The sequence below is a fragment of the Syngnathus acus genome, chromosome 20 (assembly GCF_901709675.1).
Source record: "Syngnathus acus chromosome 20, fSynAcu1.2, whole genome shotgun sequence".
In the NCBI taxonomy this organism is placed as follows: domain Eukaryota; kingdom Metazoa; phylum Chordata; class Actinopteri; order Syngnathiformes; family Syngnathidae; genus Syngnathus; species Syngnathus acus.
Window position 1 is genome coordinate 7,765,177 of NC_051104.1, and position 16,097 is coordinate 7,781,273.

The 16,097-nt window shown below is 46.5% G+C and overlaps 3 protein-coding genes across 11 annotated transcripts; 2 read left to right on the top strand and 1 right to left on the bottom strand.

Annotated features, from left to right (window-relative positions):
- Positions 1-56: 56 nt before the first annotated feature.
- Positions 57-2,999, bottom strand: naa50 (N-alpha-acetyltransferase 50, NatE catalytic subunit). 3 transcript variants are annotated; one of them, XM_037280044.1, is made up of 5 exons: positions 2,809-2,999; positions 1,525-1,658; positions 1,304-1,423; positions 1,146-1,212; positions 57-1,051 (listed from the first exon to the last, which is right to left on the bottom strand). In XM_037280044.1, exons 1-5 carry the CDS (start codon positions 2,814-2,816, stop codon positions 874-876), a joined length of 507 nt encoding a protein of 168 aa, XP_037135939.1. In that variant the 5' UTR covers positions 2,817-2,999; the 3' UTR covers positions 57-873. The 3 variants fall into 3 exon arrangements, with proteins under 3 accessions (XP_037135939.1, XP_037135938.1, XP_037135937.1); XM_037280043.1 differs by having other exon boundaries at positions 1,525-1,661; XM_037280042.1 differs by lacking the exon at positions 2,809-2,999 and adding an exon at positions 1,720-1,772 and having other exon boundaries at positions 1,525-1,661.
- Positions 3,000-3,655: 656 nt separating this feature from the next.
- atp6v1ab (ATPase H+ transporting V1 subunit Ab) lies at positions 3,656-8,229 on the top strand. Of its 2 annotated transcripts, none has more exons than XM_037280033.1 (15): positions 3,656-3,800; positions 4,725-4,818; positions 4,911-5,039; positions 5,165-5,379; positions 5,473-5,610; positions 5,671-5,822; positions 5,905-6,067; positions 6,154-6,262; positions 6,343-6,465; positions 6,605-6,719; positions 6,793-6,856; positions 6,932-7,135; positions 7,208-7,302; positions 7,380-7,551; positions 7,661-8,229. In XM_037280033.1, exons 1-15 carry the CDS (start codon positions 3,699-3,701, stop codon positions 7,751-7,753), a joined length of 1,968 nt encoding a protein of 655 aa, XP_037135928.1. In that variant the 5' UTR covers positions 3,656-3,698; the 3' UTR covers positions 7,754-8,229. The 2 variants fall into 2 exon arrangements, with proteins under 2 accessions (XP_037135928.1, XP_037135930.1); XM_037280035.1 differs by having other exon boundaries at positions 3,664-3,800; positions 4,721-4,818.
- Positions 8,230-8,486: 257 nt separating this feature from the next.
- Positions 8,487-15,816, top strand: gramd1c (GRAM domain containing 1c). 6 transcript variants are annotated; one of them, XM_037280038.1, is made up of 18 exons: positions 8,487-8,634; positions 9,362-9,458; positions 9,900-10,020; positions 10,142-10,248; positions 10,315-10,410; positions 10,505-10,585; positions 12,428-12,546; positions 12,648-12,777; positions 12,843-13,008; positions 13,153-13,296; positions 13,378-13,496; positions 13,591-13,733; positions 13,800-13,903; positions 14,026-14,178; positions 14,529-14,595; positions 14,897-15,016; positions 15,089-15,194; positions 15,266-15,816. In XM_037280038.1, the coding sequence occupies exons 2-18, from the start codon at positions 9,375-9,377 to the stop codon at positions 15,323-15,325; spliced, it is 1,920 nt and encodes a 639-aa protein (XP_037135933.1). In that variant the 5' UTR covers positions 8,487-8,634; positions 9,362-9,374; the 3' UTR covers positions 15,326-15,816. The 6 variants fall into 6 exon arrangements, with proteins under 6 accessions (XP_037135933.1, XP_037135936.1, XP_037135931.1 ...); XM_037280041.1 differs by having other exon boundaries at positions 12,843-12,993; XM_037280036.1 differs by having other exon boundaries at positions 9,362-9,457; positions 9,896-10,020.
- The last annotated feature ends 281 nt before the right edge of the window (positions 15,817-16,097 follow it).

Below are 16,097 nucleotides of genomic sequence, written 5' to 3' on the forward strand. Positions count from 1 at the left end.
TAACCATAGAGCCGGAAATGAGTCACTTGACTTCTAGTTTGATAACAGACTGCATCTTTACTGCAAATAGTAATTCGTTTATTTAGACGTTAAAAAGTCATACAATATAGAGCTCCAGAAAAAGATAAAATTCTTCAAAGAAAGAAACCATGCTTATACTACAGTAGAGAGAGGACACAAGTCTCCTTGCATGCATTCGGAGTCAGACCTTCTTCTGGGTACAACACGCTCGCACACTTCAAGAAAACTACAAGCGGACCATTTCGGCGACCAATACTTGGCAGGAAGTTGTTGGGGAGGGAGGGAGGGAGGGGGAGGACCAGCTCTGCCGTGTCTCCTCCATCCCAAAAGACCTCGCGTTTCCCCTTTGGGGAAGAACGCATTGACATTCAATACTATTTCCCACACCCAGGAGAACCTCTGAAACACTTAACCTCTGCAATGTCAAATGGAAATAAAACCAAACAAAACAACATCCGAATTGGTTGTAAATAAATTCTGAACGCACCACCACCACCTTGTTTACTGCTCCTCATGGCCCGTGGAGAAGACATTCCACCTGCCATAAGTTGCGGTTTGTTCAAACTGTTTCAAAACCACACACTATAGAAAACAGCCCCCCCGAATTTACATTTTACAACCGCATAAAAACCAAGTCAAACACAAAGTATGCATTGCAAATACCACACTCGGGTTGTCAAATCGGAGGGATTCATTTGCCGGCTAATTGTGGTTTTGTTTTTTCCCCCAATTTTGTCTTTGAAAGCGTCCTTGTGGGGTTGGGGCGTGTGTCACAGTTTATTTATGCGCAGGTCAGGTGTGCTGGTTTTTCCGAATTGCGGGTGACGCCCCGCTCGTCCTTCCGTTGCCACCCTACTCCGTCTTCTGAAGCTCTCTGCTGGGCGGCGCGCTCGGGCTGCGAAGGCTTTTCTGCAGGACGTGCGCGTCCGCCGGCTCTATCCTCTTGTAGTAGTTCTTCTTGGTCTCGATGATCTCAAAGCCAAACTTCTGGTAGAAGTCGATGGCTGACTCGTTGCTGATCTGCACGTGACTGTCGGAACGGAAACAATAATTCCATTTTTTAATCCATCTTTTATAACGCATGAATCCAATGGCCATTAAAAGGGAAAACATAGAGCCCTCACAGGTAAATGTTGTCAAAAGTGCCATCCTTCTCGCAGATGTTGAGCACGTGGTTCAGCATCTTTGTACCTACAAGTGGCCAAAAATGATTTGAAGTCATGACTTTTACATTGTTTGAAAAGAAAAGAAAAAAAAGATCCATCCATTTTGTGTGGCTCACCAATGCCAAGTCTCCGGTAGGGTGCGAGACAACCTAGGGTCATGATGTACAATCGCTTTTGGTTCTGAGAGTGGTCCACTCGGCAGCACACAGCCCCCACTGCGATGTCATTGAAGTATGCTGCCGGACAGGGGGACCCCGCTTTTATTGATCATCCTCTCGATGGGCTTTAAAGTACACTTTCTGTATTCTGCATGCAGTAAATTTGCGCGGTCGCTTACCGAGCTTGGCGAGCTCGCCCACCTCGAGCACGTCCTTGTAGAACTTGTCGTTGTAGCTGACGGGGAAGATGACCTGATTGAGGCGCTTCAGCTGCTTGATGTTGTGGGGCGTCACATCGCCCAGCTCGATCCGGCTACTGGAACAAGAGCAAAACGGTCAAAGGCTTGAAACACGGCCAAAGTCGCTCAGTGTGCGTTGTGCTTTTTCCTTGGTGGGGATGACACCAGCACATGGCAAATACAAGCAACCACAGAAGATGACATTACGGTCATCTTAAGAGCAGTGAGTAGTTTTGCTTTGTTGTCGATTGAATATGAACTCTTCCTGTGGTTAGAAAAATACTGTGCAACAAAATCATTTGGAAATGTGTGGGGGGTTTTAACAAACAATAGCTCTAGTGTGACTGCACACAACAGCCCGAGTGAACGTGCACCATTCTCTTTCACATAGTTCCACTGACAATGCAGGAGAAAGGTGAGGAAGAACGGGCATCCATCCATTTTCTATAGGGCTTGGCCTCATTATGGTGAGCTGGAGATAATGCCAGTTGACTGGTCTCCAGTCAGTCACAGGGACATATAGCTTGACGAGTCATCACGTTCACCTTTATGGCCAATTTGGAGTTTTCAGGTCAACTGAAATGCATGTTTTGAGGACGTGGGAAGGCCAAGTGTGGACAGACATTGGTGCTTGTGGACATTTGGATAGTTTTCAATGAATTTAACATGGATGTCAAAACAGTATGCCAAATCCTCACAGCCATGATTCGAACCCGCAACCTCAAAGCTGTAAGGCAATTGTTCGAACCACCAATCTGCAAGGTGAATCTCTTGACCCAAAACGCACACTTGTCATTGCTGACATTTCGTGACTACATTACAAACTCCAAATTTAGCGGTTGACTGATGAATACGTTTGATTACACACCAAACCAGTTCGGATTCCACATTTTTGCTGACTGAATTCAACAGACTAACATCCATCCACTTTACCCGCTGTCTGAGTAGAGTAGGGAAGAAACCGCTCACGTTAGTTAAGTCTCGCGGGTAGCATCAACGGCACGCGTCCTACTCGCAACGCTTTGAAATCGGCGGGCAAACAGCGATGGCGTTCGGCCATCAACGGCGCTGTCGCGGGCTTCTTTTCATTTTTTTAACCTCTGGCTCGGGTACCGACTTTAAAAATAGCTTAGCCGGGCTAAGCTAAGCTACCTAGCTTGGCTAGCCTCGCCGTCTCCTCCCCCGGTGAACAACTTCGTTCGCGGCTTTAAAGCGGACACTCACCCTTTCATCGTAAAGTGATATAATTGTCACCGAGTCTCGACTTTTAGCGTCGTAGCGGGCGGGCACGGGGAGATTTGACAGAGTTGGGGTCGGGGATGCCTTCCCGTTTTACTCTCCACATGTAGCTCGTTGCGATGGTTAGCTTAGCCGCCGCACCGCTTTCCACGATAGTGAGCAGACTGTCAACCCTGCAGAACGCATGCGCACTGTGGGGCAAATACTGTGTAAGGCCTGATTTTGGTCTGTCAGGATGTACACTCGACTTTCGGTTTCTGTTGAGGATCTAGCTTTTTGTGTTATTTTGTGTTAACTGTTATTTCAAATGTAAAAAAAAAAAAATAAGGAAAAAAACAGATATAGAAACAAAACATTGTTAGAAGTAACAAAACAGAAAGTAAAGGGGTCAACAACCCAATTCTATTCCCCATTCTATCTTGTAAATGTTAAATGGCTGTTTTAATGAGGTTATAAATAAATAGATAAAACACCATCAACCATTTATGAAGTAAAAGTGCGTGTTTTAATTCAACTGAGGGTTAAAATGAGCGCTGTCGTCACTAATTTCCGCGGCGACTCCATTTTGGCTCAATCGTCATTGCATAGATCGCAGTCACAGTTGTAAGAGCCACCTCCTCGCATAAATATGTGCTCGATATGGGCTAAACTACTTTCAAAGAGTTATTTGGTCTTTTGTTCAAATTACATCTTCGTAAAACATCGTATTCTTAGCGTAGAATTTGTTAGCATTTATTATTATTATTATTATTATCCCAAAGAAATAACTGAGGAAATTGTTCATAGTGGTGGTTCTAACGTTGCGACTATCTTCGTGCAGTTCCGGGGGAGGATCCAAAATGGCGGCGCCCGCAGTGGCAGCTTCCGTCCAGTGAATGAAGTCAGCTGACCTCAGTCTGCTGCTGCCGTCACGCACCACAACGCGCATCGTTTTCTATCGAAGCAAGACAGCTAAACCGCCGTTTCGCAACTACACGGTGAGCCTGCTTTATTCTTACGACCACTGATGTAGTTTAGACACTGACGCGTACGCTATTTCATTTAGAATTGCTTGTTGTTTTAAGACTAGTCACCCATTGCACCAAAATGCCGGGGACCCCCTTTTTTCTCTCAGGCCGAGACCGTCAGTGTTACCAGATAACCCTACGAATGTCATATGAACAAAGTATAGGCAATACAATCTTATTTGGAAGGTTATTCCAATGGGGGACACGGTTGCGCAAAACGAAGCAGAGGCGCCAAATATGTCGTTGTGTCATCAAAACATTGGTTCAAAATCATACGAATTAGCTGAGTTTAACGGGTTAACTTGTTTTAATTCACACCAGGGTGTCAGGACTGTGCCGCTTACCTGCAACATTCTGAACACACAATAAGTATACACACGCACACACGCACACACACTGTAGATTAAATGACATCAGGAAGATGCACTACCAGCTGTACACTTTATAAGCAAAATACAGTGATGGGGAGCTATTATTAAATATGAACCAAATTAAAAATGGGGATTCCTAAGTTCCCCATTCACAGTCAAAGTGTCCATGCTCATTTTCCACTTCCTTATCTGGCCAGTAAGTCATGTGCCACAGTCACATGATCATCAAGCATTATGTTTTTGCTCGCTGTCCTGATGTGGAATGCATGAAGGATTCAAATGGTGGGATCTCACATACGCACCCACAGAAAATGGCTTGTCAATATTTGCACGCCAATGTGTGCATCAAATGACTGCAGCGGGAGATGAATCAGTCAATCAAGCCACCTTATCTCTGCACTGTTTCAGTTTCAAGTCTTCAAGCTGCTTTTTGGAGAGGGGGGGGTGATCGTTGCAGTTCCTTCAATGACTTACTAGTGGCGCTGTTTGATCATGTGTATCATCATTTCTTCCTCCTAGTCAGAAACCAGTGAAGATGGACACATCCAAGCTGCCCAAGATTCGAGATGAGGACAGAGAGAGTCAGTTTGGATACGTGCACGGAGTCTCCGGACCAGGTTAATGCCACTTTGTGTATTGTTTGCATGATCGACTTTCTTCCCAAAGTCTGGATTGTTATTTATGTGTGTGTGTTTTTTCTTCACTCTAGTGGTGACTGCGACCGCCATGGCGGGGGCAGCCATGTACGAGCTGGTGCGCGTTGGCCACAGCGAGCTGGTGGGAGAGATCATCCGGCTGGAAGGAGACATGGCCACCATCCAGGTCTATGAAGAGACATGTATCCTTGTTGGAGGCCAAATGTCAAGCATACACTTTTTGGCCACCTGCTTCGATACTATTAATGCACATCTATTTGACAACAGGGACGAATTTCCTCGCTATTTTCCTGAACTAGCATCACAGCCGGCGTGTCCGTCGGCGACCCGGTGCTGCGTACCGGCAAGCCGCTCTCCGTGGAGCTAGGCCCGGGAATCATGGGCTCCATTTTCGACGGCATCCAGCGACCCCTGAAGGATATCTACGACCTCACGCAGAGCATCTACATCCCTAGAGGCGTCAACATCGGAGCCCTCAACAGAGACGCCAAGTGGGAATTCTCGCCCGTCAAGAGTCTGCGGGTATGCGGGCGTAAAAACCCAATCGGTCGATTCTCTCGAGCTGATACAAGTGCGTGTGCAAGAGTTGATTTTATTCCTCCTTCTCTCTGTCAGGTTGGCAGTCACATCACAGGCGGAGACATCTACGGGATGGTCTACGAGAATTCCCTGATTAAGCACAAAATCATGCTGCCGCCCAAAAACAGAGGCACCGTAACCTACGTGGCGCCGCCGGGAAACTACGACCTCTCCGTGAGTGCCACCACTGACCCGATAAAAGGGAACCTCAGTGACACGCTTTCTTCCAAACAGGACGTGGTGATGGAGCTGGAGTTTGAAGGTGTGAAGGAGAAGTTCACCATGGTGCAGGTGTGGCCCGTCAGACAAGTCCGGCCCGTCACAGAGAAGCTGCCCGCCAATCACCCGCTGCTCACCGGACAGAGAGTCCTGGACGCCCTTTTCCCGTCAGCCCTTTTCGAACTTTTTCACCCGAGCGACTCGGGCGTGCGCCGCCGCCAATGTCTGAATCTCTGGCTTGAACGGCAGGTGCGTGCAGGGAGGAACCACAGCCATTCCCGGCGCTTTCGGCTGCGGGAAGACGGTCATCTCCCAGTCGCTGTCCAAGTATTCCAACAGCGACGTCATCGTCTACGTCGGCTGCGGCGAGCGTGGCAACGAGATGTCCGAAGTGCTGCGAGACTTCCCCGAAGTGAGGAACATGCAATTCATCTCTCTTTGATGTTTATTTCCATCCATTTTCTATGGCAAACTCGACACCTTGTGTTCCCTCCACAGCTGACCATGGAAGTGGACGGCAAGACTGAAAGCATCATGAAGAGAACGGCGCTGGTGGCCAACACCTCCAACATGCCCGTCGCTGCCCGAGAAGCCTCCATCTACACGGGTGCGTGCCGTGCCGTGCCGTGCCGCCAGTTGTCATAAAGTGGCTTTTCTCGTGGGCTGAAGCCGTTTGGTTCTTGGCAGGAATCACGCTTTCCGAGTACTTCCGAGACATGGGCTACAACGTCAGCATGATGGCCGACTCCACCTCTCGCTGGGCCGAAGCTCTCAGGGAAATTTCAGGACGTCTGGCTGAGATGCCTGCTGGTAAGAGAGAGAATTCAAAACTGGTGTTAAGATTGGGCAAAATCGAAATGTTTGTCTGCCACTAATAAAATGTGCAGATTTTATGAAATGGTCTCTAGGGGAAGCCCATTGTGAGTAAATGTTGTGTTGCTTCCTGCAGACAGTGGCTACCCGGCCTACCTGGGTGCCCGCCTGGCCTCCTTCTATGAGCGCGCTGGAAGAGTGAAGTGTCTGGGCAACCCCGAGAGGGAAGGCAGCGTCAGCATCGTCGGAGCGTGAGTAAAGAAAGAAAGAAAGAAAAGGAATTGTCTAGAATCCATCCCTGATTAAAATGTGGTTTGTTTCTAGTGTCTCGCCCCCTGGTGGTGACTTTTCCGATCCCGTTACCTCAGCCACACTCGGTATTGTTCAGGTAACGAGTCATCCGCATTCGATGCCGTCTACTCCGCGAGGCCCCGTTTTCTGACGTGGTATCTTCTGGTGTCAGGTGTTCTGGGGTCTGGACAAGAAGCTGGCCCAGAGGAAACACTTCCCCTCAGTCAACTGGCTTATCAGCTACAGCAAGTACACCCGCGCCCTGGACGAGTACTACGACAAGCACTTTGCCGAGTTTGTGCCGCTCCGCACAAAGGCCAAGGAGATCTTGCAGGAGGAGGAGGACCTGGCCGAGATCGTCCAGCTTGTCGGGAAGGTGAATTGCCGACGTTGCCGTTTTGAAATGGGAGTTCAAAGACGAGCGCTCACCCGATGACTTGTCCGGCAGGCGTCGCTGGCGGAAACAGACAAGATCACCCTGGAAGTGGCCAAGTTGATTAAAGATGACTTCCTGCAGCAGAACGGCTACACGCCTTACGACAGGTCCGATTCTCTTTTTGTTTTGATTTTTCAACCCGTGGATAACTGACGCGTGGCGCGTGGCGCCTGCCTTTCTACAGATTCTGTCCCTTCTACAAGACGGTGGGCATCCTGTCCAACACCATCGCCTTCTACGACATGGCGCGCCACGCGGTGGAAACCACGGCGCAGAGTGACAACAAAATCACCTGGGCCATGATCCGCGAGCATCTGGGAGAAATCCTCTACAGGATCAGCTCCATGAAATTTAAGGTTGCTAGTTTTATGCTTTTTTTCACGTTTATGCAAGAGTGTTTTACTTTTGCCTGGTCTGTATTTTTGTCACTTGATAAATCACAAGCTTTCTCTTTCGTCAATACAGGATCCAATGAAGGACGGTGAGGCCAAGATAAAGGGCGAGTACGCACAGCTGCTGGAAGACATGCAGAACGCCTTCCGCACTCTAGAAGAATAGACTTTTTCTTTTTTTCTGGTCTCCATCACATTCCACCTTTTGTGCTTCCCTGTTGTGTGTGTGTGCGTGCAACTTCATATGGAGGTCAAAGAGAAAAGATGTACTGTATTTGTGATTGTTTGATGCCTCAAGTCGGCGCACTCTGGATCCTCTGCATGATTTTGAATTATTGTGTGGCCATTTTGTTTACATCATCATCATCATATCTGTGTGTGTGTGTGTGTGTGGGTGAGTGAGTGGGGGGGGTTGCTCTTCCATTGTACGCAAGTCACACACTTCTCATCTCTGTACAGAAGAATTATGAACAGAATACGTAAGCGAGAGCAGTCTATTTATTGCAACATTTTTGACGTAACTGTGTCGTTTTGTTTTGCGCTTGTGCGCGTGTTTGTGTCGTGTACCTTTGCCGCGCGGATGTCAGTACGAGTCGGACGGCTCCCGAGCGATTAAACGTGCGGGCTTGAAAACAAAAGGAATATCTGGTGTTTGCCTTTGTTGCTGTTTGACCGGTCTCTCTGCATGTCTCGCATAGTTTTCAAAAGTGACCTTTAAGTGTCTTGCAAGGGATCAGGAAGTCTTTATATTGTATTGCGTTATGAACATTAGGAGGTTTTACCAGGGTTTACAATGGCAATGCAGACCTGGTCACATGCATTCAGGGGTTTGGTATAGGCCACGCCCCACAGGTTTGAACACCCCTATTTGTTCAAAATGGATTCCTCCATAAGTGAGCTGCCTCGCTTAAAGGTGTGAACTACACCTGCAGACCAAACAAAACCTTTTTGAATGAATCGCCAGAACCTGCAAGCACAAGGAAATAAGACTATTTCAAACAGTGCGTGTTAGTCTTGTCACGCCATCCTGGGTCCATACCGAGTCAGGTAGGTGTGAAGTTTTGACGAGTCGTCACGGTGCTTTTAATCGCAGCGATTTGTGGGGAGTTGAGATCCACGTGAAGTGATAACTCACTCGTCTTTCAACACCAAGACTGATAAAGACGTTTCATTCTACACTGGAAAAACAAAACGGTTTCGGCCAAACCTAATTACCAATGAACAAAATGTACTAAAAACTCATTTAGAAGAATATCGCTCATCTTTTTAAGCTAATTGTTTGTTCACCCTCCAATGTGATTAAATTGTAATATCTTACAGTGAAGTAAATATTTGTATGAAAAACCTTCTTGGGCCATTCATATATGAAACAAGCGGCCATAATATCAAATATCCTCATCACTTGTTGCTAGGTAGAATTGATGGGACCATATTTTGCAAAAATATATCAAATTCCAGGACTACTTAGTATCACCCTACCAGAGCGCAATCTACTGGATATGGCACTCCTATACTTGCTCCAAATCCAAAATGGTTAATAGTGTCATGGTTTATTGTGAGTGTGTTTTTCCATGCAGCCAAACCAGTTGGGCTGCAGTTCTAATGAGCTCCCTCAGGGCCCTGTACAGTGTTTGATGACATTCACTTTAGAACTCATTCGAGAGAGGTGTCCAAGTCCTCCACTACAAGTTCTGCTTGGTGTCAAAACAAAAAGCTCCTACAACTCATAGGAAAACGCTCCTACAAAGTTTTTGTTGTTTATTCTCTTGTACAGCACGCCAGAGCACATGGACCAGCTACCCAACTGGTCTGGTGCGGGAGATGATATCACGGACGAGACTGCGTCACTGATAGAGGAGGAGGAGGAGGAGGTAATAATACATATTTTTCAGTAGGTTCAAACTTTGTAAATGTTAGGAATTAAAGGGGAAATTATGTGGTATGAAAATTACAGTATTTATTTTGGCTCACTGTAGTGTGATTAAGAGTGGCAAAAAAAAAAACCTCTTAAAAATGTTTGACCTTTTTACTTAGTCTGTTGTTGGTCCCATAATGTTAACATTTAGCATGTCAATGATGTTTTGTATTGTTTCTTAGCATTAAGCTAAACGTAGTTTTGTAAACTTGGTATTTTGTTGCCATGGCAACAAAAGCCATACTGTCCTGGCAATTATGGGGTGAGGAGTCAATGGGTGCCCTCGAGAAGACAGTGACAAAAGTCTCATGTAGGGCATGATCCTTGGGGCGTTATGATAAAACACCTTCTTAAAATGTGTAAAGATTGCAAACGATGAGTCTGTTTTGTCTTTCAGAGCTCAGACAACCAGCCAAACTGCACTCCGTCTGTACCTCAAGTGCCTACCTACAAACAGAGACGAGATGAGTTCCGGAGGTTATTCAAAGACGTTGCGAGCTCAGAAATACTCCTGCTCGGTGAGTGGCACGGAGGCATTTCCCAGACATCCCAGAAACTGCTTCAAATTTGGAATCTGATGGTGGTGCGATGTAGCAGTTTAATTTCTTTTTCATTGTTTGCGCGTGTACTTTTTCTCAGACTACCCATGTGCTCTCCATCGAGACGTGGGCCTCCTCCTGCAGGGGCGCCTCTACCTCACCCAAAATTGTCTATGTTTCTGCAGCAGTGTCTTCGGACGCACTAAGGTAACAAGACGCCAGGGTAGGGCAGAATGTCATGTTTGAACAAGAGTCTCCCCGGATTGTGTGCAGATTAGCCTGGCCCTCAAAGACATCAGCCACATGAGCAGGGAAAAAACAGCACGCCTAATCCCTAACGCCATCGAGATCCGCAGCAGTAAAGAAAAGGTGTGACAGTACAGAGAGAGATGACACAATTATCAGGTGCACCATCTGTGATTTGCCTTTTAGTGTTCACCTTTCCCTTCCTTCTCACACGCAGCTCTTCTTCACTTCCTTCGCCTCGAGAGAGAAGAGTTTCACCGGGGTTTTCCGCCTGTGGCAGAATGCGCTGCTGTACAAGGTAAAGGCATCATTTTTATTAACGTCAAATTTGTACTGGCGGGAAACAACAGCAATGCTAGCGAACGGGCAGCACTGAGGGCAGCAACTAAATTGAGTCTGTGGAGTATTCGTCCATCTCCAACTTAATGCGGGAAAAAATGCAAGCAGGGATTCTATCAAGCCATACTGACACTTGGTGCTTATTTATATTCCTAGTTGTCACCTTACGTAGGTGACATTCATGTTATCAAAGCTTTTCATTTTTCCAAGTGAAATCCAGAGAGCGAGCGCCATGTGACTTTACCCTGACCGATATAACCAGCAGCACTTATCTTCTCGGCCCAAAGTCCGAATGAGATGGATCCAGCTGGAGTCGGGCTGGCTTTGAGGTTGTTGTGCGCAGCCAGCAGTAAGTTATGTGAAACATTAAACCAAGAATGGGTCAAAAGGGGGTCCTCACTTGGTGATGTAGCCAAAGAAGGCATCCTCATTTAAAGCCATATCATTCTTTATTGTTGTAACCCTAACCCTATGTTAAGTTAAAGTCCCAACGATCGTCATCACACGCACATCCGGGGGTTGGTGTAATTTGTCCTCTGCATTGAACCCATCCCCGTGTGATTTGGATCCATCCCCTGGGGAAGAGGGGAGCAGTGAGCAGCAGCGGTGCCGCCGCCGCGCTCGGGAGTCATTTGGTGATCGAACACCCCAATTCCAACCCTTAATGCTGAGTGCCAAGCAGGGAGGCAATGGCTCCCATTTTTATAGTCTTTGGTATGCCGGCCGGGGTTTCAACCCACAACCTTCCAGTCTCAGGGCGGACACTCTACCACTAGCCCACTGAGCTGGTTAATTTACTACATGCACAGTCTGACTAGGTCAGCTGCATTTGATCCTGCAGGTGTACCTAATGAAGTGACCGTCCATACATTTACATTTGTTTATGTCGTCCTATGCTGGATTAGCATGTTTGCCCACATAGGTGTGCGTCAATGGGGATTTGGAGGCACAAAAACCCCGTCATGAAAAGTTCATTGACCTTAGGTGTTTCCATAAGAAGTGGGGATGTAATTAGCATTCGAAGCGCAAATAAAACGCGTCGGGGTGGAGTCAGGGATCTTGAGACACGATTCAAAAATATATAGTATTTTTTGTCGCGGAAGCAAAGTCATTTTTTTTAGTGATGTTTGTTTTTGTTTTTTTTGGGTGGGAAGCAAGTGAAGTAGGCGGTGCGTCTTCACTTCCGGGAGGAAGAGCAAGTGTTTTTGCGTTTTTTTTAACGTCACCTCACACTTTGACCGCCCGTTGAGCAAGCCGGCCGTGGTGAAAATGACCTCCAGCAAGTAAGCCTTTTTAAAAAGCGCTTTATTCTCAGAACGAACAACTTTTATGGCTTGAATGCGGGCAGACCAGTGTTCACGCGAATGTGTCATGGTGCGTTGAAAGTACAGCTTCGTGTTTTGGTCCCAAAGGTGCGGAGATGTTCAACGACCAGCAGTAACACTCACATGCCTAAGAAATTCTTTGAAACGAAGAGCAAAATTGCATAATTGTTATACATATTCCAAAAAGTATGGGTAAGATGCCAAGAAGCAAGTGTGAGCGATGCCTTCAAATGCCTTTTATAATATCGGAATTTTTCAATTCTGAAAGACAAATGCGGTTATGGATCCAAAAAAGGCAAATACAGAAACATGGGAATATTATCTACTTTAGCATTCACTATTCAATGACTGTCATCCAAAATGAATATTAAGAATTTTACACGCTGTGATCTATTAACCAGTTATCGTCTACTTCCTGCCGCTTTCCAAAATAATCAATGATAATAAGAATAAAAATCAATTGTGTCCGCTATTAGTCGCTGACCAAAGAAGAGGGCTGGCAGATGGTCAGGCAGCACTATGGAAATGAGCTGGGCCTGAGCCATGAAGAGATGGAGAGCACACACTTTTCTGCAGACTTAAGCATGCACAGTAGGTGAGTGCACGCAAATATTTTCTTTCAGTTGTCTCACATCTTGATTCGAATCTTACCTCTAGTTTATTGGGATTGCTAATGACTTTGCGTCCGTCTGCAAGGCACGAGGGCGACGACGGCTACCTTGCAAAGTTTGAGAGGACGTCCTCCGGGCGTATGCGAGCAGACCTGCCGTCTTTTGAATATGATGACGTCTCCTCTGCTGCAAGTTCACAGAAGTCTCCTTTCGAGGTAGTTGAGCGACATGCCGCACCATTTTATTCCCCGCGCTAACGTTTCGCGGCCTTGTCGAGCAGGAGGAGCGCCGTGTCTCCCTGCCTCCGCGCCGCAATGCCGTTGCGCTCATGGAGCGCTTGGAACCTGAATCTGTCGCTAGGTCTTTGCCGCCTTCTTCGGAAGAACCAGGCGGCGTTTCTCAGGAGAGCGGATCGGAGAGTGTGGAAGAAGGTAAGGAAGATGCACGTGAGGAGCTTGCTTTGACTGTGGCTCGTGTTTTCTTTTTTTTTTTTTTTTTTTTTTTTTAAATTAGACAGACAGACAGCTGTGCCAGGCTATTTTTATATTTTTATTCTATTTATGGTGAAATAAACTCCTGTCCTTCCCCAGCCGAGGAGCGAATTGGGCTGCTGAAGGAGCAGGGTCGCCTGAACCTCAACAAGGTCTTCCACATGAGCGCCAGCCGAATGTTCGACATGCTCTTCACAGAGTCCAAATTTATCCACCGCTTCATGAACGTGCGCAAGATAACCGGTGAGTGGTCCCCCTCGCCGCGCTCCCCGACCGACCCCATGCTGTGTTCCCACAGCCTGGCAAAATCGCTGCTGTGCCCAGATCCGAGTTTTGAGGCGTGGCAAAAAGATCCCGGCGGGGACATGAAGAGGACCCTGAACTACACCATCACCATCAGTAACCCTCTGATTGGCAAATTCTCCACGGCAACCGAGAACCAGGTGTGTTAGTCACTTTTCAGTCGGGATTCTGTGGCTACTTAGTTGCACAAATAGCTTTTTTTTTGGATGACTAACTATTCCGTTTGCTCGTCAGACGCTCTACAAAGAATCTCGAGACGGTCAGTATTACCAGGTGGACTCGGAAGTGTACACGCACGACGTGCCCTACCACGACTACTTCTACACGCAGAATCGCTACTTCATTAAACACCACACCAAGCACAAGTGTCGACTCAAGTAAGACTTTTTAGGAAGGAGCGTCGCAGCGACTCACCGTAAGTCATTTGAAATTTGTGCCGCTAGGGTATACACGTACGTCAAATACAAGAAGCAGCCGTGGGGCCTGGTCAAGTCCTTCATCACCAAGAACTCCTGGAGCGGCATTGAAGATTATTTCAAACAGCTGGGTGAGGAAAACTTAGTTCATTCGTTCATTTTAGTGTATATAAAAAAAAAAAGCCATTCGGTCAATAGTAGACCTTTTTGCGCCTCTTAACAAGTGTTTATCAACTTCTGCATGGCTCTTCAGAGGCGGAGCTTCTGGAGGAGGAGGCCGAGATCAACCAGGGAGCGGCGGAGACCGGTGGGGGGCGGCGGAGACGGCGGACGTTCAGCCGGACCATGCTGGAGCACATGAAGCCCAAAAATCTTTTCGGCCAATCACACGACGAGCACGGAGACGGTAACATTGGTCGGACATCTTTGTGATGTCAGTGGAGCGCTTCTTTAGCTAATCTGTTTTGTCGTTTAAACAATGCAGCTTTGCTTACCTTACTGGATTCGAGAAATGCCCTTAATTTAAGGAAATACAGTATATTTATCAGTCTGGAAAGACACAAGAAAATCACCCCCCTAATCAGTAGACTGCACTCTCACATGAGAACTGTTCAAGCCACATTATTGATGAGTGGAAAATATGCGGCGTGGATGTGTTCAATCAACAACATAAGCGATTTTGTGCAAAGGACCGCCGCCAGCGTTATGTCCGACACGCTCGGTAATTATCTTTCACTTTTTGTTCTTGTCGTTCAGGCCCGGGTGAGATGAGCGCCCCGCGCAGATGGAACATCACGGCCATCGTGGCTGCCTTGAGTGTGATGTAAGACGACAGTGATTGCAATTCTTCCTGTGTTGTTTCCTCTTCTTTTAATTGCTGCTGCAAGTCAGGACATGTTACACGCACGCGCACACAACACACCACACCAAGCACAACAATGCCGTCAAATGAGATCCAGCACAACTGAAAATGGAGTTTGTTCTTACAGCTCTTCTAGTGAGTCTTAATAGAAAAATGAAGCATTTTCATTTGGGAGTATGACTTTGGTAAACATGTCTACATTGAAAAAAGGTTGTCAAGTGTCGGAGCCCGGCATGAATAACAGGCTCTTGTTCCATTTCAGTCTTCTGCTCCTGACGGTACTAAACGTGGGCTTATTCATCAAGTTGTGGGCCATGGAGGACGTGGCCCACCGCATGTACCTGACCACAAAGCATCGGCTGAGGGAGAAGACTGAGGCCAGGTTCGTTTCGCCGTTCCTCCGCAACTGACTCCACCTCGTGCATGTTACGACGCCGCTCTGTGTCGTGAACAGCGTGGCGCCCGAGTACGCTTCCAGGCAGGGTCCACCGTTCAGGAGCAGAGAGGAGGCGCAGTTGCTCAGAACCGTGCTGCAGGACTCGATTAACCTTCTAGAGCAGGTGGCTATACTTCATAACATGTATTTATAGTTCCATGATTAAATGTAACTACTCCAGACCTTTCTTCACAGCTCCGACGGACTCTGTTGCTGCTGCAGCAGAACTTTGCATCTGCCAATCAAACAGCGTGACGCGATGGTCAACCTCACCCTGTTTTTATTGCTCTTGACTGACCTCTTGAACTGTGCCTTTAGTGTGAGTCACACACAAAAAAACAAATGTTAATACTTTATCTTTTTGTTTTATCCAGAAAGTGAATCCTTTTTTTTTTTTAATGATGTTGTTGTATACAAGTTTGCACATTTTTAATCTTATTCGCCTAAGGGCTTTGAGCCCAGGATGTGTTTTTAGAAATTTCTTGAAATAAATAGGATCAGTCAAGTCTTATTTTTAGATTTCCCCTTTTATGAACCCACACACACACACACACACTCGCATTCACCCTGATGTTTCGTTGAATGTGTTTATATACACTTCTTGTTGTAAATGCATGTTTCCTGACCACTGTTGTGCATAAATGTTAAGTTTCATGTTTACATTGTTGCCGTCACTGTTCTATTTTGGCCACTTGGGTGAACTTATCCCCCCCCCCCTCAATAAACTGTGAGTCTTCAAATCCAAATAAAGCTGCAGTGATTTTTTTTTTTTTTTTTTTTTTTCAAGACAAGGGAAAGGTACGGAAAAGGATTCTTTTTAAATAAATTATTTAAATGTATATTACTTCAGGAAAAACATGCTAATTATACACCTTTTTTTTTCTCGTGGGAAGTCACATTATTTTTGTGATTTTACAAATTTAATTTGGTCATTTTCACAGGGGGAACTTCCACGAGGAAAAAAAAGTCAAACGAAAAGTTTTAATTTTAAGAAAATAATTTTTATTTTTCCTTTTCACAGGTGGGA